Source organism: Ambystoma mexicanum, chromosome 6p, assembly GCF_040938575.1.
Source record: "Ambystoma mexicanum isolate Mex_15411 chromosome 6p, UKY_AmexF1_1, whole genome shotgun sequence".
In the NCBI taxonomy this organism is placed as follows: Eukaryota; Metazoa; Chordata; class Amphibia; order Caudata; family Ambystomatidae; genus Ambystoma; species Ambystoma mexicanum.
In genome coordinates this window covers 578392693-578413178 of record NC_090935.1, presented here as the reverse complement: position 1 = coordinate 578413178, position 20486 = coordinate 578392693, and the positions used below count along the sequence as shown (strand labels likewise).

The window sequence follows — 20486 nt, the reverse complement described above, 5'->3', positions numbered from 1 at the left end:
AGCCAGTGACCATTTCAGTAGCCCTTCTTCACCAGAGACTCTAGGTAGAAGCCCTATGGCTGCTTTCTGGGCTGCCATAATGGGAAGTAAAGCAACAGAGATCGCTCCCCCACGGTCAGAGAAGAAAGCAGCCAAGATCCTCCTTCAAACGATTCTTTGCTAGCCACATTGACACTGCTCCCACCGACCCAAAGAAGCAATGACCTTCAGGATTGGGTTCACAGCATGCCTGTTGGCTGCAGGCTATCATTGCATCTGAGTAGCTGGTTCCAATTGACACAGGATCCCTGGATTCTTTCAATAGGGTCCAAGGCTTTCCACCTCAGTCTTCCTCCTCTTCCTCCTGTCTCCACTCCCTTGATCCAAATATGTTTAGCCCTCATTCTTCAGCAGACCAGCAAGCTGCACTCAATGCAAACTATAGAACCTGTTCTCCCCAATGAGAGAGCAGTCTAGGGTCCTATTCAGAATCTTCTCAATCCCCAAGAAGAACCAGGCTGGCCTGCGGTCAATCCCAGATCTCTCTTCCTTCAACCTCCATCTCCCCAAGGAGAGGTTCAAGATTATTACACCTGCACAAATCCTGAGCTCAGTTCAAAGCAATGATTGGTTTTGCGCTATTGACCTAAAGGACTCCTACCTGTATGTTCCAATATGGCCTCCACATTGGAGATTCCTCAGATTTACAATTTGCAGGCACCACAAGCCCTGCCATTTGGCCTCATTGCAGCATTAAGATTGTTTACCAAACCTATAAGCACTGTAACCAGTTCCTTAAAACTCAAGGGGATCCGTGTATATCCCTACCTGGACGACTGGCTTGTCCTGGCGTCCTCCAGCCAGGAGGTATTGGATGCAACCAATGTTTACAATGTCTACCATGTTTAGTCTGGGGTTCTCAGTCAATTTCAACAAATCTTCACTGAGCCCTGCTTAGAAACGTACCTTTCTGGGGTTTGCAGGGGATTCAAAGCTGGGAAAGATATTCCCGCCTACCCAGCATACAACAGATATTCACCTGACAGTGGCACGGTTTCTATCCAAGGAAATGACCATGGCATAGCGGTTCCAGAGGTTGTTGGGCCTGATGGCTCTGTGCGTCCCCTGCATTGCCCACGCCAGATTGAAGATGAGGCGCCTGCAACTCCATCTCACCAGGTCATTGTTGCAAGCCACTGACAAACAGTCGCAGTGTATTGCAATCCCTACATCTCTATATCACGACCTACAGTGGTGGACAGACCAGACAAACCTTTTACAGGATGTCCCTTTCAAGACGCCTCCAACGGAGGTTGTTATAACAACCAATTCGTCCCTATCTGGATGGGGAGCCACCTTCGGGAGTCTAAAAGCCCATGGTCTGCGGTCCCACCAGGAAAAGTCACATCACATAAATGTATTGGAACTTCGGGCCATCTTTTATGCCCTGTGAGCATTCCTGACGAACATCTGCATGAGGTCTGTCCTGATTCAAACAGACAGCTTGACAGAGATGTTTTATATAAACAAACAGGGGGGGCACAAGATTGCCTCCTCTATGACATCTTACCCTATCGATCTGGGAATGGGCTCTGACACACAATATACTGTTCAAGGCAGACTATTTGGCCAGGGATCTGGACACAGAGGGGGACCTCCTCAGCAGGCTAACCTAGGCCAATCATGAGTGGGAGATCAATCCATTAGCTCTGCATCCTGTCTTACAGGAGTGGGGTCTTCCAAAAATAGATCTGTTTGCACCACATCAGAAACTAAAAGTGTCTTCGCTATACCTCTCGCGGGAGGGGGGTTCAGGGACAAGCTCCCAAGGAGACACGCTAACCATTCCATGGGCAGGGGAGTTCCTGTATGCCTCCCCACTTATTCCACTGATCCACAGAGTATTTGCCAAGCTGAAGGAATCAGCAAACTACTCACTCATACTGACAGTGCTGCGGTGGCTGGCTCGGTTCTGGTGAGACTGAATGGGCTGACTGTTGACTCCGATTGCACTTATTTAGCAGCTATACGAGCATACAATAATGTGGGCACTGTGTCTTTTTTCACAGCAAATCTTGTTGCATGCCGACATCTAGAGGGCCTCCTACGGCTTCACCCACCTACTCGGTATGGGATCTAAATATAGTCTTATCTGCACTAACCTGCAAACCCTTTGAGCTGATGCATTCCACAGAACCTGAGTTCATCTCTTGGAAGGTAGCCCTTTTGGTCGCCATTACCTCTGCCAGGAGAGTCAGCGAGATCCAAGTATTCTCAGCATTGGAAACGTACACGTTCTTTCACAGGGACATGGTCGTGCTGCACACACACACACTATTCCTACCAAAAGTGGTCTCCTCCTTCCATATGAATGAGGAGGTGGTGGTCCCGATGTTCTATCCGGAGCCTCAGTCCTCTGCGGAGGCTACCCTCCACATGTCAGATGTGTGTAGGGCACCAAAATGTTACCTTGACAGGACCAGGCAGATCAGGAAATCAAATGATCTCCTTGTCATCTTCGGGGGTCTCAATGCAGGCAGTCAAGCATCAAAGGCCACTATTGCCCAGTGGCTTGTATCAATCATTTACTGCTATTCATCTTGTTAAATGACTCCACCTAAAGGCATGCATGCACACGCAGTTAGGGCAAAAGCCACTGCGGTAGCATTTCAAAGTCACATCTGTTTGGACGCTATCAGCAAGACCGCCACATGGTCCACGTTGTCAGCCTTTTGCAAACAAAAAAAAAGTGTTTGCTCCTAGTTAGACTACCTTCACCCATGAGTTTATCATGCTATGAAATATCCCATCAGTATGAAAGGGGGTGGTACGTAGGAGTAAGAAGGACTTACTCACTGTAGTGACTGACTACTGTACTCCTAGTCCATAGTCCCCTTTCCTCCATACGTCCCTCCCTTCATCCCCCAGAAACTCTGCAGCCGATGAGTGCGTAAAACAGGACTGATCAGCGAGGCGTATGGGCATATAGTCAGTACAAAAAAGGCTCTGGTCCCGTCCCTGTGGGATGAGGTATCCCCACCGGTATGTAGGAAAGGGGACTATGGACTAGGAGTGCAGTAGTCACTACAGTGAGTAACTGTTTTCATTTGTAAATCTGGCCCCATTGAAGAAAAATGTGCTTAGTCACAGGAGTCACTATTATGAAACACATATGAATTGGCTGTAATTACAATGAGGTGGGAACCTGCAACCTTTATATGAAGCTGTGTGTAAATCATTTTGCAAAAACCCATTTTTTCCCATGAGGCACAGACAGTGCCTTAAGTGGCACTACAAATCGAGCCGGGGCTCATCGAGGGGGCGTGGCCTAACAGCGGGGGTCTTGATGGCCCGTTAGGCCACGCCCCCTTAACGAGCCCGGGCTCAATGGGCTACTGCCACCCCTGCCAGGCAGCCTTTCGTAGAGATTAGCACCCTCTCCCCTATGGGGAGAGGGTGCTGATCTCTGCATTTATTTTGTGTAGGCTTGCCTGGCAGGGGACAGCGCCTGCCTATTCAGCCTTAATGGTGGTGCTGCCCCTCGCCAGCTGGGGAGGGGCAGCACCACCATTAAGGCTGAAAACGTGAGGCCACTGGAAGCAGAGGCCTTTTTCCTAAATACTGAAACTCCCGCGAATGCGCGGCAGCTCCAGTATTTAAAAAACAAGGCCTCTGCTTTCAGCGGCCTCACGTTTTTTCCATAATGGTGGCGCCGGCCGACGGGAATCTCTTGATTAAAGGGATGCCTCGCAGGTGCGGCGCCACCATTATGGCTGAAAGGCATTTTTTTCTGTAGCCTGAAGCTCTCGCAAACCAGCGAGCGCTTCAGGCTGTAGAAAAAAATGCCTTTTCGTGTAGTGGCCGGGGCTGCCAGGGGAGATTACTGGGCCCCGGCAGGGCCCCGCCTCAAAACGAAATTTCAGAGCCTGCCGGGGCCCAGCCCCGGCAGGCCCCGGCCCACTTAAAGCCCTGGGCACAGAGCGTTGCGCCAGGGACGGTTGATGAAAACTGATTATTAAAAGAATAACACCCACAAGCAGGGCCTGTCTTTGCATCAGGCAGCCCAGTCGGCTGGCTGACGTCAGTCAGCCTCTAGGGGGCGCTGCAGCAGCAGTCCACAGTGCTAGAATACACGTGTAACACGTTTGTTTCCTAACATTATAAGAATGAATGTGCCTGTTCATTTTTATAATGTTAGGAAACTAACGTGTTACACATGTATTAAACCACTGGCACTGCTGCAGGCTGCGGCCTCGGCTCTCAGGCAGGGCAGTGCTAGAATACACGTGTAACACGTTAATTTCCTAACATTATAAAAATGAATGTGCCTGTTCATTTTTATAATGTTAGGAAACAAACGTGTTACACGTGTATTCTATCACTAGAACTGCTGCAGACTGTGGCCTCTGCCAGGGCAGTTTCTAGTCCATTTGGTGCCCAGGGCGAAACACTAGGAAAGGGCCCCCAGCACTCCATCCCATGCGCCACTCCCACCGCACCCCGCGCACCACTCCCACTGCACCCTGCGCGCCATTCCCAAACTACACCGTTAAGGAACTCCTACCCAAAGTCAGTCTGTCACACAAGGAATGAATTGCCATTTGCAACGGTGGGCCACTTTTTCACTTGTGCCCAAGACAATTTTATGCCCCAGTCCCACTTAGGCTGCAGATAATGAGGACTGGGCACACCAACCAAGAGACCATGAATATGGCACAGGATGCAATATATACAACCAACAAAGAACACAGGATGCTGAAGGGGGTTTGGAGGCAACCTAAGCCAAAAGGGCAATGACAGGGAGACCCCTGAACCCAATAAACAATCACTTTAACATTCTTTGAATGGGAATCAAGCTTTATGCTTTGATACAGTAAAGTCTTGACTGTTCTAAGGATACATGGACCAGGATTATTTATTTATTCATGCAATGTTTGTCGGGTACCTGCATATTTATTTATTTATGCAATGTGTGTCGGATACAGGTATCCGACAAGCATTGCATAAATAAATAAATTATCCGTCTCCATGTACCCGAAAAACATTGCATGAATAAATAAATAAACCGGCTCGTAGCTTCAACAATATTTACTCAGCAACACTGGTCAAAACTATTACCGCATAGTGAAGTAACTCATCACCAGTGCCATGGAAGTGGTTTAAAGTGTAATTGATATATAGTTTGGAAAAGAAGCAGCATGAAAGAAATAGCGCTGCTTTGAACTATTATTTTGGCCATTTTCTGGGCTTGCAGGGACGCACCATGGGCCCAAACGGGTCGGGGCCCACGGTGCATCCCTGCAAGGCACGCACACTCCCCACAGCCCACTGCACCTCCCCTCCCATCTCAATGCCAGCACGAAACCATTTAGTGACTAATGGGCCACCATTAGCAGTTTCCTGCTGGCATTTGTGATGGAAGGTCTTAGCTGCAGGAGGACCTAAAGTGTTTTTATTGGTGTGCTTATGCCCCCACCCTAAGTGGCGCAAAAGTGGTCAGAGGGAGCCTCTGACTTCTGTAATGTCACATAGTACTTTTGTACTACGTGACATTACAGTCGGAAGGGGCAGCGCCAGCACCTGACCTGCGGAACTTTCCCCACATCAATGCGCCGCCCCACAAACTAGGGAATTCCAACCCCTCCAGAGGCTCCAGGGACCGGGGCAATTGCATCCCCGGGGCTATTGCGCCCCGGGCAGTTGCCCGCCTCGTCCGGGCCAAGAAACAGGCCTGGCCTCGGCCCTCAGGCAGGGCAATTGGCAAATAAATCAGCAACATTTGTTGCTTTATTACCTTCCCCCGGCCCCGGGTGGTCACGGCGCTGTTAGCGCCAGCCAGGCCCATGTGCGCACGTGCCATGTGCCCTGCTCCAGGCTATGGGCGCGCACTGACACTGAAGTGTGGATCGATTGGTGCTGGCTGGTGTTGTCGGCCCCGGCCATTACAGAAAAGATGAGCGAGTGGGTCACTAAATCCTGAAGTTGTTCCCATCACAAGCACACACTTCCAAGCAGCAGCAGAATCAGCAAATACAAACATTTTCTGCATCAGTGGCTCCCCCAGATATTTTTCATAGGGGTGGCCTGATGAGGCCATAGCAAATCTTGGGGCGGCACACAGGGGGCCACACAGGGTCAGATCCAGCCTCAACATTTTGGCGGGGCTGGATGACCGTTTTGAAAACTATTAGTGAGACGGAACATTAAACCTATTGTGCTACTGAACCCCCATCGTCCTAATGCCTCCTCCCCAAGCCCAGGAGGCTGAGTAGATATCACGCTTTCCTTTGGCCCATTAGATCCATCTTTCACCCCAACTCACCAGAGGCATAGCCATTATTCTGTAACAAGTGGGGCATGGAGCTAATGTATTAGGGCCCACATTAAGAAGAGCCTGTTGAAGGAAGGGCACTTGTTCTGCCCCCAGCCAAATGCATCGGAGTGACTGAGAGTAGTGAGGTCGGGCAAACCAATTAGAGGGATGTGTCCCCTTGAGAAAAGGATTTAAATAATGGGTTAAAATTGTGCATTTTACAGTACATTTTGTGATAAATTAGGTAAAAAGCCACACAGTTTACAATCGGTTTTGTAGGGTAAGAAATAAAACGTACGTTAGATGCCAAGCCACCAACAATGTACAGGAGCATTTTCAAACACATTTTCATAATGCCTTTGCTCCCTATATGCCAGTACTCTGCAAGTGTGAAAAAGCATTTTCTGGCCTTTTGATCTCCTGGGGAGAGTCCACCACCAGTCCAGACCTGGGCAGAGTGTCACCGTCAGCAGATCCTAGACAGTTGCACGTTCCAGCAGGGTTGGATTGGTCGGTCCGTTGGCCGGGCCAAAATCACTTTGAGGGCGAGGCCCTGGGGGCCGCAACCACGCTTGGGCCGGTTTGGGGGTTATTACGCCCCCCTAGTTCCTGCTCCCGAGCATATTGTTCGTCGTTCCCTCTTTCCTGGGCATGCAGTGCTGACTTTATTTTTGTGCAAGAGTTTCATACATTTCACTGTTTGCTCAGACTTCTCTTATACTCTTCTTTGTCGTTGTGCTCTTTTTGTTTGGAATAGCAATCACGCTAGTCTAACAAGATAAACAAACACCTACACGAACGTGCCTTGTGAATGATGAAGTGAAGGATGGATGCAGGCACTGGACCAAAAGCTGAGCGAAGTCTGCACAGCAGCTGGCTTGGGAAAGTGACTCATCAACTACAGTAGAAACCGTCTCTGTGGACGGTTGGCCCGTCTTCCGTATAATGCAAAAACCCAGACTTGTACGATGCATGCTTCACTTTCTTTGTTCCGTTGGGGGCGACATGTTGTAGCATCAATTCATGGCCTTTAAAATACCCTGCACGGTGCAGCTTCCGATCTCCTTTAACACAAACGCTGGGATATGGCCATGAGTAGCTAACGCCACATTTATCAAAGCCAGGTCTCTAAAGAATGGTTCAAGTGTTGGGGAATCACCTGCTCACACTTTCTGTCGTGTGACCAACCAGTGCGCAAAAGATGTTTTAGAGCGTGGGGCTCTTGATGCCACCCATTTCTGCATTTGATACACCAGCAGCTAAACACACCCTGGGTAGGCAGCTCCTTCTGCATAGTCCATTTCTCTCCCATGCTCAGGACAATGTTCTTTACCATAATGGAGAATGTGAAAAAGCGCAGGGCTGCAAAGATGGGGGGTGAGGGTAGTAATTTGCAAAAAGTAAACTTAACGAGTCCCAAGAAAAGGTCATCTTCCACCCTTTAAGAATTTGATTGTTTTTGTTTTTATGTTGGGATGGTAGACGTCGTTTTTCTTTGCGATCTTAGTTTCATGGTGCTGTCGGGAGCTAAAATGAGTGATCACGAAGGAAACATTTAAGAATTTGGAGAGTTCACAAGCATGAGCGAAACAAACCCCAATACTCGTACTGCCATTTCTCTGCCGTGGTAATGCACTGCAGTGTGTTTCAATGTAAAGTCCACATTGTAATGTCATAATTTTAGAACGCCACCTCTCCAACAGTAACATTGGGAGCTATGTTGAATTGTACATGCATGTTAACTCTCTGCATATGTTTAAAGTAGACTTTACCACTCACATGGAGTAGTGATATTGTTTACGTGTGTCCCTCCTAAATATATTTAACTTCCCGTGAAATATTTGATTCAATACATATTGCATAAATGCATGTATTTTAATGCTGAGATAGACAGGCTTGTACAGCTATCGGTGGGTATGTTGCTGGTGCTTGTTCTTGGAGGTTTGAGTAACACTGTTCAAGACCAGTTCATCACCTTTTAGGAGTGGCTAAATGTTTGAGGTCATACGAATGACATTAGTGTAGATCTGAAATTGTCGATTCTCTGACCTGAGTCACGGCAGCAAACTGGTCATTGTTACTAAAAATGAAGAGCAAAAGCAGACTAACATAACTAAGCCTGTTCGGATTTGACCCTCTTATTGCTGTTTACTGAGGTTCATGAAATTCAGCAGATGCCAGCATTGACAATTTTGGTAACTCATAGTCCCCACTCCCGCTGCTCAGCCCATGACACATGCATGAGATCACAGGTCGGGGGAGGGGGAGCACCAACGATGCTTCCCGCCTGGGGTGCAATATGTTGTAAGACCGGCTCTGCCCACAAGTTAGCATAGGCTTACAAAGATAAAGGCAAACCACCCACACGTCAGGATTGGCTGGCAAATAAATAAGGGTAGCTCAGGTGGGCATGTTGGTGATCTGCACAGGACAGCAGAAACACACTGACAACTGAAGAATAGGAAGACCGCGTTCTTGATACTCCATGTGAGGCAGAACTAGCTTGTTCCTAAAGCCGGGTGGCATAGGTAACAGAAAGCAAGCAGCTATTTTAATTTCAAGCCATGACAGAGCAGATCTCTCCGTGGACCTAAAATTGGGACTTTCCCGATTTTTCCAAATCCTAATATGTATGCTTACATCTGTAATTTGGAGGCAATACTAAACCACAAAGTTAAATTGCTTTGCTTAGAACAAGCAGGTTCCAGCTTCACCACGACAAAGTAAATCTGCTCACGTGCCGAAAGTTTGGCACTTTGTCAACTTTTCCTAACTTTTTACTTCATATTTTCTTTTCCAAGGATACACCATTAAGCGACACCATGATGTATTTTTGTCAGGTAGCTTTTTAACTATGGCTTTGCTGATGGCACACTGAGGTTCTTGGGACACCTAGTTTTGGCACAGCGCATGAAGACACGTCTGTGCTTTCCCTCGTAGTTCTTTGGCAAAGATAAGGGCATTCATCAAAGCACAGAGGATGGAAGAGGTGAATCCGTGCAGGTCAATTTAAAATGATCTGCCTGTTTTTCTAACCCATTGCATTACAGTGCTTTTAGATTGTTTCAGGGTAACTGCGCTTAGAAGCCATAGACGCCTGACAGAGGTTTTTTTTTAACCATTTACAAGCAATGGGTTTTACTGGGGTTAGTATGTACAGTCTCACCTGTCCACAGGCTCGCCAATACTGACAGCCTTACTGGGAGTATAAGTTTAAGTTCTTAATCATATAAGAAGTAGGAGAACAGTAGGAGGATAGCACTCTATTCAACTGCTTTATGAGAGCTTTCTTAAAGCAGCATTCTGTGCAAATTGCTTTTGCACATTTAGGTGATTTTGAAATGTGTGAAACCAGCATAAACATCATGCAACTCTGCTTTTAAACATGATAGGCTATAATACAGAGCTAACTGTGTCTCATGGTGGTTTAACCCCATTTCAGCAGTAACAATGTGTACTGTTGCTTATGTTTTGGGATGCAACAACACCAAGCATTATTTAAGTAACTGTAGTAATGCCTCTACCTAGAGTGAATGACTGACCTTCAGGAACCCCTTAAACAAACATAATCAATAATAAAGTAATGTAATGTAAGTAGTTTTATATAGCTCCCTTTTGCTACTACTGGTGGCCTCGCTGTGCTTGATTCTATAAGAGGTGTGGCGGTCATTAGTGAGACAGTGGGAGAGGCAGATGCAAAACCTGTGGTGTTGATGGGTGCAGGTTGGAAGTACCTGGTTCCTGTGCACACATTTGCTTTCTATGGGTTTGACAGAGAAACGTGGCAGTGTGTTATCTATAGGGAACAGCCCAGAATCTGATAAACTAAAGTATTTTGGGTTTAGCAGCTGATGTGGGAGATAGTGTTAAAGAGGAGAGCTTATTAATGGTTTGGTTCATTTTAATTTACTAGTGGCTAGGCCTGTGGCGGCCGTCTATGTGTGTAGTGTAAGGTGGTAGGAGATCCTAGAGGGGAGATTGTTAATCAGGGCAACGGGGAAGTAGGCCTGACAAGGAAAATCAACCTGCAACCCTGCACTCCCTCCACTGTTCTCTTGCGTACAGGCTCCATTTCATTAGCTCCCATTGCCACTGTCAATCCCTCTTGCTGTTTCTCTCCCTGTCGCTCTCACATCGGTACATTGTATTTCTTTGTTTTATTATTGTATGGGATATTACAAACCTTATGCAAATATGCACATAACACATTCATCTAATGCATGTATCCATGAGAACAATGAGAGGATAAAAAGGTAAAGAAAAGAATCCAGAAACAAACAATCCAATGAGAAGATAACAAACCTAATTTCATCTAATAAATAAGAAAATATAGAACATTATAAATAGTCTATTCCTAATCCATTACAAATCAGCAATTAAGTTACATTTATCTAAATAATTGACAGTTACAATCAACAAGGCCGTATTGCTCCCACTAAAAATCCTTGACCACAATTCATCCCTATAAAGCCAATTCACATCCTATACAAATCTTAGCAGCTGTACTGATTTTAGGACTGGACAATGAATACATGTTTCAAAGTTTCCATATCTGAATTACAGTACCCAGAGATATCATTTTCCTGCAATGCAAAATGTCTCTTGCATGAATCAAATTAAATATGTGTCTCTTAAAAGCCCTAAGATATCGTCTATCTGGACACCTATCCACCTAGCTCATAAAGTTTCTTTTTCACTATCTCTGGATTAGTCATTAGTTCTTCTTGACTTACATTTATGTCTGGCGAGGCTTTAGCACATTTGGCTTTAAAATGTGTTAGACATCTTGCATCCATTCTATTCAAATGCAACAGTAAGATGTACTGTAAATACTCTCTTCTGTCCCGCTGAATATCTTCCGGTATAGACTGATTGATCTCCAACAAACTAATGTATGCCTGGAGAGCAGTCCCAGATCATACCGTATTACAGCTGCTGGGACTCGATTGGGTAGATTTAGAGCCTTCCTCCAAATCTTCCCCTCCAATTTAACAAAATCAAAGCATTCTGAAAATGAGCAAAGCTCTAATCCATAAAGGACAGCAGGTGCAACTTTAGGGCTATAACATTTGACGAGGTGTGCACTGTGAATCTACAGTCATTGCGAGAAATTAATTGCATTCGGGCTGCAAATTGGCTACCTCGCTCCTAAATCATGTCAAATACATAGCAACGGTGCCAGTACTTCCGTCTTCCCACTCCCATGGAGTCCTATGGGGCTCCATGGGAGTGGGGAACAACATTCTCCGGCACCTAACTTCCCGATTCGCCGGGACTTATAATGTCCCGGTGGCACTGGGAAGTCAGGTGCCGGTAAAGTGTTACGAGTCCGGCGGCAGCCTGCTGGTAGCACTGGCGGGGTTACCTCCGGACTCGTAATGAGGCCCATCATGTTTGTTTTCGTGGCATTGATTTGGAAGGCATTAATAGCTTTATATTTATTAAAACAAGAGATAAGCCTCTGCAATCCTATTTGCGTTCGATCTAAAAGCAAGATACCAGATGCATAACTCGGCCATGCAATCGATTGCCCTGCAATCTTTGGTGGTACAAAAGCAACCACCAAAGTATTACCTAGATCCGATAGATATAAATTAAAGAAGCAGGGGGTCAACATTCACCCTTGACGAAGCCCCCTGTGTGTCAGTATCTCTTCTGACATACCATTACTCCCTCTTCCTCACATCGATACATTGTATCCCATGTGCAACAAAAGAACCACCTGAGAGTTGGCAGATGAGGGGGACGGGGCAATCTGGAAACTCCACTCAATTACCATTAGCTACAGCTAAGGGTTAGGGTAGGCAGTAACTGTTGGTTCAGAGAAAGGGCTACTTGAAATGTGGGTCCACAATCACCTATCTTGCCTGGCTTATCATGCTGGTTGACAGGGAGAGAGATGCCTCATACTCTAGCATGCTCATGTGCTGTGCTCAGAGGCCAGCTGGGAATTCCGGCATGGCCCGTCTTGAACACTGTAAGGTGTTTGTCAGGCATTCGTCAGGCAGTAGGGGCAGAGGCCAGAATCCCTGCTTCTTCCTTCTAGAAGTCTACCCTGCTGTCTCCCACAAGCCCCAACACTCTTCCCGTGCCGGCCAAAATGACATTCCCCGATCCCCCACAGCCACAGCTCACCAGGTTGAGGCGGCACCAGTGCTTGTGTATCAGAGGGATGTAGCAACCCTGCAAGGGGGTTCTTCGTGAAGAAGTAGAGAGCAGAAAAGAAAGATCCAATGTGGAGTGTGGAGTCCTCGAAAGTGGAGCACGTTAAGAATGTGTGGTGGCTGCAGGAAGGTGAGGAGCAGCATGCTGGCAGTGCCATAAAGGGGCTTGGTTTGGGCAGGGTGGAATAGGATGGACATTCCAATAACACTGATGTCACCAGTTTGTAGTCTCTGGCTCCTTGCTATGTACGGGCCTCTGGCCAATGTCCTTGTTTTGCGCCAAAGCTACATGATGGACCCAGGGCAAAAACGGCCATGCGTTATTTATCCAGAAATTAAGGGCTGTCCTTCCGAGTCATGTCTCCTACAGCCAGAAAGGTACCGCCTCGCTCATTAACTGCTATTTGCACTAGAAAATAGAGGGGGAGCAGAGAGGCTGTCTCTTCATAAAAGTGAATTGTACAACTTTTACACAAGCTGGTATGATCTCTGAAAACGAAGGCCACAGAATGGTGCCATATAGTTTGGGTTGGTTCCAAAAGATGCTGCAAGGACCTGTGCTTTGCTCATGCGGGCTCCCTTTGGTTTCCTGGTAATTTTCTTTGTCATGGGCAACCTGCTGATAGTGCTCAAGAGTGTCCGAAAGTGGGCCCAGCGCCAACTCTGCAAGGGATCCTCCTCCCACCCGTACAGTTGCGAATCAGCCTGATTTCTTTCAAGACAGTCCTTAGTTTCTGGCCAAATGTTCTCGTTTTGTCTTCCGTTAGCTTAATTCTTTATTGTGTCATCCAAGTAAAACCCAGTGTAAGTTTATTATATGGCCCTGAAAAGAGCCTCCATACCACCCCTAGATAGTCCCATAATTGGCCAAAATATCCTAATATGTTTGCAGATGACCAACACTAAAAGCATCCTGCTCAGTGAGGGGCTCTCAGCTATGCACATGTAACCAAGGAGATAGTAGATGACAAAGTTTTTACACTATTTCTGTTGTGCCACTTGCTTGCCATGCCATCCCGGGCTGGAGTGGTACATATCTGTGCTTCTTGCAGTTGACACATTTGCTGTTTCTTATCCTCCATTTTGTGTTTTCCAGTTCTAGATCTTCTGTCCTCCTCAGCCCAGAGGCAGGTGACGCAGTTCTTGCAGCAAGCGCTGACGGATCCCACACTAAACGAGGTCTACGTGCTGACAACCTTCAAACTGCAGCCCAAGACCACGGCCACCATCTTTGGCCTCTATTCTCCAGTGGATAATAGCAGGTTCTTTGAATTCGCAGTGATGGGGCGATTGAACAAAGGTGAGTTTCCTGGCTGAGTACAGACTGTTCAGCATGTTTAAGTGCATACCTGGAGAGGTTGATGACTGATAGTTGATTGGAGGTGACGTCTCACATCGGGTCCTGACTGTTGGTCCTGTTTATTGTTAGTTAATTGGTGGTGAAGTCTTTCACTTTGCTAAATAGCAGGCATGCACATTGGGCCTCATTACAACCCTGGTGGTAGCCGTTCCTGTAAAAGTTGCATTTTTTCTGGCACCCGTGAATGGGCAAGAACCGGGTCATGCCGAGTTAGGCGGACCTGGTACTTGCCGGAATCAAGGGCCTCCTCATCCCCATTCCACCCCATAGGGCTGAATGGGGATGGGGACGTCGGATGCACCGGCACATTCAGAGTTGTGCTGGTGCATCCGACGTGCTCTGCTCGCAGGTGCCTGTCAGCCCGCCAGGAAAAACCTGGCGGGCTGACAGGCACCCGCGACCACAGCACATAATATGGCGGTCCGGGAATTGCAGTACCGGCATGCTTACCGGTACCGTAGTTCCCAGACCGCCAGGGTCGTAATGAGGCCCATAGTCTCTAAATTCTGAGTGATTTGGCAGCTGTGTGTGGCAGCTGGAAGTATTGTATTGCAGCTGCACAATGCATAACCTTGAATCAAAACCTTAGAGTAGTTACTGCTCCTAGCATCAGGTCTTTGCTCTTGGGATTGATTGCAATGTTTATTGCTGTGGTGATGTGTCTCTCTCCAATCATTTCTGTGGCCCCTGCATCAGCCTCACTACGCTACTTGAAGAACGATGGGAAAATGAACTCGGTCCTGTTCAACAACATCCAGCTGGCTGATGGGAAGCGCCATAGCCTGCTGCTGCATCTCAGCGGCCTTCAGCAGAAGTCCAGCACGGCCGAGCTCTTCCTGGACTGTATGCAGGTGGATGCCGTTCGGGATCTACCGAGAGCATTCGCTGGCCTGCCGAGGAGCGCAGACTCAGTCACATTAAGAACTCTCCAAAAGAAGTCTCCGGTAAGTGAGGAAGCAGGGCAGGAAGGGAGAAAGAAAGGGGAAGAGTAGGCAGTCGCTAAAGATATCAGGTGAAGACTGGCCAACAAGAAGAGGTGTGTGTGATCTATGTGCAGTTCTGGTGTTATCTGGGCTCTGGCCCACTGGCTTTGCCATCACCACTCGGGCAGGGTGGCAGCACTCTACCTCCCCCTTCCCCACAGTCCAGCTGAAAAGGAAGAGAACATGTTAGACAACTTGCAAAGAAAAAGATGCCCTACACTTACTAAGGAGATGGGCTGTTTCCTGAGGTCCTCACACTGATCATACAGCACAATTATAATAATGTTTTTTTATGACGCACTTAACACGGAGGAGGTTTCTAAGCACGACCCGGGATTCCAACCTGTGCTGCTATGCTTCCAGGGGTGAACTGGGAACTAAAAGAGGCCCTGGAAATAATTACTGGGGACCAAAAGAGCCCCTGGAAATAATGTTCAAAGTGGCCCCATATGACACATTTTCAGCAAACCCAATGCTTTTCCTATGATAACATTTGAAAATACCACACAAAATAGGCCCAGGGTACAGAGACCCACCGGGAAATCTCCAGAGTTCCCTATAGGCCAGTCCACCCCTGTTAATGCGTCGTCTTGCTTCCAAGATGGGCGCGTTGCCACTGAGCTATACTACCTGTGCGATAACCACAATAACTACAAGGTATGCTTTAGCCTCTATTTGAAGAATAGTTAACCTGCCATCTACTGATATCAGTGCCTACTCCTAACTTTACGCCGAAAGTGGCCCTCCCCAGCAAGCCCTTCCCAGCCTGCTTACCCCTCTCTCAAAGGGGTCACAGGTAGGGCCTGCGGAGCGAGCATCCCTAACCATCTTACTACCCTCTATCTATACAGAGCAAGGGGGTAGCTCTAATAAGTGTCCCCAATCTACAGGGCCTAAAGCAGGCCTTTCCCTATACAATTCCTGATCAGTTCTACCAATTACCCTCACCCTTTAGCAGATTCATCCCTTTAAACATCCTAATGCTTTTACTTGCAGTGCATATGTATGAACATGTATGCAATGGGTTTCTCCAGTCAGCCAATATTACATACATTGAATGAGGCCTATGAGCCTTTGGTGTGGGCTGTTCTATTTTATAGCCACTGGTTTGTCCTGTGGAGACACAGGTACCCTGCTTTAATGAATCCCTCCCCTGTGAGGCACCTCGATCCAGGAGCAACTGTGGCCCGTGCCTTCGACTCCTCGCCTGATGAAATCACAACTGCCGGGGCCTGGGCTTGCTCTCTCAGTGCGGCTTGTCTCCTCTGCTGCCTGTGCCCCACCCCATTCTCCACCCGCATGTCAGATCACCTGTGCATGCCGAGATGCCGGACTGGCTCAAGGGTGGGCGTCTTGCATCCCAAGCTGTGCAGGATGGTCCTGCGCTGTCCCACTCACGTAGCTGGGGTCCAAACATCACATTTCCCTCTCCCTTCCATTCTGGCCTCCTGGACATATGGCTCCGCGGGCCATGAATTTGCTTGGGCCGCCCTGCGCTTGCGGCCCGGGGCTTGTCCCCATGCCGGCTGCTTGCTCCTGGCATACACAGCCAAAAGGGCTCACATGCCCCAGGGACCACTCGTGAATGCGGCCCCCTAGGGTGCCTGTAGCTGGTCCTCCTCCTTCCTCTCTTTCTACCCTCTCTTCCAGTTGTTAGTCCATGGTCCTTGGACAGGGGAGATCAGGCCGTAGGTCATGTTCCGCCTTGAAGGTTTCAGGTTGCCCCTGAGAGGCTTGATCCCAAAACAGGTAAGTAACTAAAGAACACACATTGATTCAGGTATTTTTCTCCCTGGTAGTGGTTTCTTTTTATTCCTAGGTCTAGCCCCATGCCAGCATATACACCCAAAGGGGTCACGTGTACATGAACAGCTCCTCCAGTCTTGCTTCGCTCAGAGCTCTAAGTAGGACTCTTGGCCCATTCCCCGCCCCCTGGAAATCCTGCCCCGTCAGCAATTAAGGCTTAAATGATGGCCCCCAATCTGTGAATGATACCCTCTTTAAAGACAAAGGGATTTTTTTATCGGACATATCCTGCTTTTTTATAACCTGGTATGGCCATTTATTCGGCACATATGACTACTATTTTGGTCTCAGAATATCCCTGATATGCAGATGATACAGCTGTGTAAGACATTGTCATTTGACAGGACCTGCACTTGCATGCTGCGTCCACAGTGCGTGCAGGGATCTTGAGCTGAAGGTATGTCTATACATGGTCAGGCATGCAGCGCTGATTGACAGAGCTTTGATGAAGTTACAGGTTCAAATATTTACCTTGGAAGTGAGCATCCGCCGTAGCTGTCGGTTTGATCCTCTCCTCTGATGATCTCATTATTAATTTCTCTCCCCCATTATTAATAATGCTATTGCTATGTGCAATATTAACAGCTCTGTGCTTTATCACTAGGTTCCAATTCGATCAGGTGATAATTGGCCAAGAAAACCCCAAAACATCTATCAAATGACATCACCTCAAAAAAAAAGAAAAGAAATTCCTTCATAGAAATGTTCCTTATAGTTACTGTCCATCAAGGGTAAAGCAAACATGATTTGGCTAGACTGGCCTACATTAAGGGCCGGCCTTAGGTGTGGGCACCCTACGGTGCCATAGCCTTTGCCACGCCAGCATGGAGGACCCTTTAAAAAGCTCTTTTGTGCTGGTGCAGTCATGGTGCCCTATGAAAGTGAAAGACTTCCCCATGCTTGCGCTGCAATGGTGCCCTACGTAGGTGAAAAGCCCCGCCCCCTGTGGGAGGAGATTTCCACTTACTTTGGGTGCCGCTGCCTCCCCAGCCGGGGTGGCAGCTTTTCTATTCCGAAGGGTGCTGCTTTCAGGGGCTTTCCTGAGATGGCATGGTAGAAACACCCTATTTAAATGAAAAGTGCCCTGCTCTCGTGCTAGCGGTGGGCGCTCCAGCACAGGAGCAGGTAGCTTTTCATTTGAATATCTCTGAAATCTCTTCATTGGCTCCCAGTGGCGTCAAGGATCATGTTCAAGACCCTCTGCATTGTCCACAAGGCGTTCTGGGACCTGGGACTGCACTACCTCCAACTCTCTCTTCCTAAGTATCTCCCATCTCGAGCTCTCCGCTTATCCACTTCCAACTCTCTGAGGGTCAGCCGCTTTTCCAAGCAGAGAGTTGGGGGCAGATCTCTTTCTACGGTTGCGGCCTACTTTTGGAACAGCCTCCCTGCCTCTCTCAAACTTGAGCAGAACCAGACTTTCCTCTTTGCTTCCGCTTTCTCTCTTCCTCTCCCCTGCTGATGACCCGTCTATTCCATGCACTTGTCACCTGGCCACCCTCTGAACTTGAGCCCAGGTCCCTACCTGTCCAGTTGCACCTCGCACTGCCTCTTGTCTGCCCTAGCACTTGTGATCTGTATCTGTAACCCTACAGTCCCCACTCTCAGCACTCATGAGCCACCCATTGGCTTCACTTTCCGACTACCTGCACTGAGCCACCCGCTGGCAGCACTTTTGTTTACCTGCACTTCTCCATCCCCCTGCACTTTTCCACTTCCACTTCCCTGTGCTTGTGCAATCAGAATGAGACAAGGCCTAGTAAGATCAGCGTTTTGTCCTCTCTCTGTTTCCCCCGCCTTGTCTTGTCGCGCCTAGAAACACTTGTGTACAGACGCGTTATAAATGCCATATCATATCATAATAGGGTACCGCTGCCATGCCAGCACGGGCCAGCCTTTGAAAGGCTCCCCCGAGCTGGCCTGGTGGTGGCACCCTATTAAAGTGAAATGTTTCCCGCTCCTGTGCTGGAGAAGGGAGCTTTTCACTGAAATAGGGCGTTGCTGCCCAAAAATAAAATACTCTGGGCTCCCCCTTCTCCGTGTGGGAGGAGGGAAGGGACGACTTTGTGGCAAACTTGGCATTTTGCATTAAAGCAAATAGCATTTTGGGAACGTAATAATTTCTTATGTCCCGAAAATGCTCTTTGCGTGTATGCAAAATGCATGTTTCAAATTTAAAATTGCCCTAAAAATATCTGTGATAGTGATTCAACAAGAATTCCTTTTCACTGAGTAATGGAATTTGGGCTCTGCTGTTTTCATTGGTCACAATACTCACCCTAACAAAAGATTTTCTGTAAATTACAAGACATATATACCAATTTCTACATCTTTTGACAGGATGTGAGGCTGGCTGTTTCTGCATTCACTCTCGTGCCAAGTCTTCTGATGTCAGATCTGGGATTTTCCTGGCTCAGACCTGGTCCTCAGTACAGAAAAAGCTTACCATGCTGGTGCCGGGAGCTTTCCTTTTGCATAGCGTGGTGGCGGAGCCAGCCTCAATTCATTTCTTGAAGGGCGGCTGGATGACAGTTTTGAAAGCTTGTCATTATAGGGATAGGGTATTGATATTGCTGTGGCGGGCATCTGTCCTCTGCCACTGCATGTTTGCTGCTGCTGCTGCCATGTTAATAAATGTTTAAATGTAAATAGTCTGCTGTCCCAGGTGAGAAATCCGACAGGATCCTGGTAGCACCCCATTGCCATGAGAGCTCCCATTCACATTGAGGCAGAGTGCTGCCTTCTTCCTGCAACCTCCTCAATATGGGAAGCTTAAGCCCTCCCAAGGCAGGGGCTAGCACCTCCCTATTTAAGTGAAAAGACCCCGCTCCCGTGCTGGTGCCGGGGGTGCTAAATTTTGTTTCACCCGGGGCTCTGCCATTGCTAAGGCCTTACCAGGCTATAATGAATGCATGCCAGTCTTTCCATATAAAAGCACATTACTTTGCTTTACACTGATGCAGAGACAGTTACTGTGCATCAAGGGTAAAGCAAACATGGCAAGTGTTATTACCCAGAGATACCAACTTTTCTCAGTGGGCTCAAGGGTCGCTTATGCATTGCTCACACTCCCATGGCTTGCACTCTAAAAGTATGCATAATTTGGAGATTACTGCCCACCTCCTTAAAAGGACAAAATGCACTGTGAACCCACAACATTGAGGACAATTTTGTTAGAATTAGAAACACGCACTGTTCCCTTTTATTTACATTTTTGTAATAGTGCTGCCAATTAGATATGATTTGTGATTAGTATGAAAGTAAAGCATGCCATTCTACTCAGCTATAGTGAGCACTGCAATGTACTTTTGAGTTACCCTTTAATGGGTAATTAGAAGTGATGGGCCTGCACTGGAGTGCCTTATGATCTTCGGCAAAACTGTTCTGGGAATGGGTGTTCACCAGCAGTCAACAGGAAACATTTTGAGACCCCAGGGAATACAAACAAGTGGACACCCTAGATAAACAAACCATCAGAACAAACAAGAAGTGCACTTTCTATGTTCTCAATTTATATTGCCTTTTATTAATGTACTGCATATATTTATAATCCAATATGATTGCTTTCATTATACCGAAAATTCACATGATTCTATACCTAGCACTGTACTACTAACACACCACATCACACACATTTTTGTATATTGTTTTTCTCAATGATGATGAAATCAATACATTTCCTCAAATACTAACTTACTCACACCTTTCCCTAATCAACTCAATCATACTCATACCACAGAGTGCTGAAGTGCTCACAATGATAAAACACATTTAAAAATGTATTTCATAACAGGTTTACCAATTGTTTTATATTTCGCCTGCCCTACATGTTTCGTTCTGATGGGCGAGTGAATTTAATCACTAGAACTTCACCAGGGGCT

At 47.4% G+C, this 20486-nt stretch overlaps 1 protein-coding gene across 1 annotated transcript in view; it reads left to right on the top strand.

The window, feature by feature from the left end:
- THBS4 (thrombospondin 4) overlaps window positions 1-20486 on the top strand; it is a 274521-nt gene that overhangs the window by 33800 nt on the left and 220235 nt on the right. The window contains exons 2-3 of the mRNA XM_069627401.1: window positions 13553-13756; window positions 14513-14760. Of these exons, the coding sequence (XP_069483502.1) occupies window positions 13553-13756; window positions 14513-14760 (452 nt within the window). The remainder of the gene's footprint in view (window positions 1-13552; window positions 13757-14512; window positions 14761-20486) is intronic.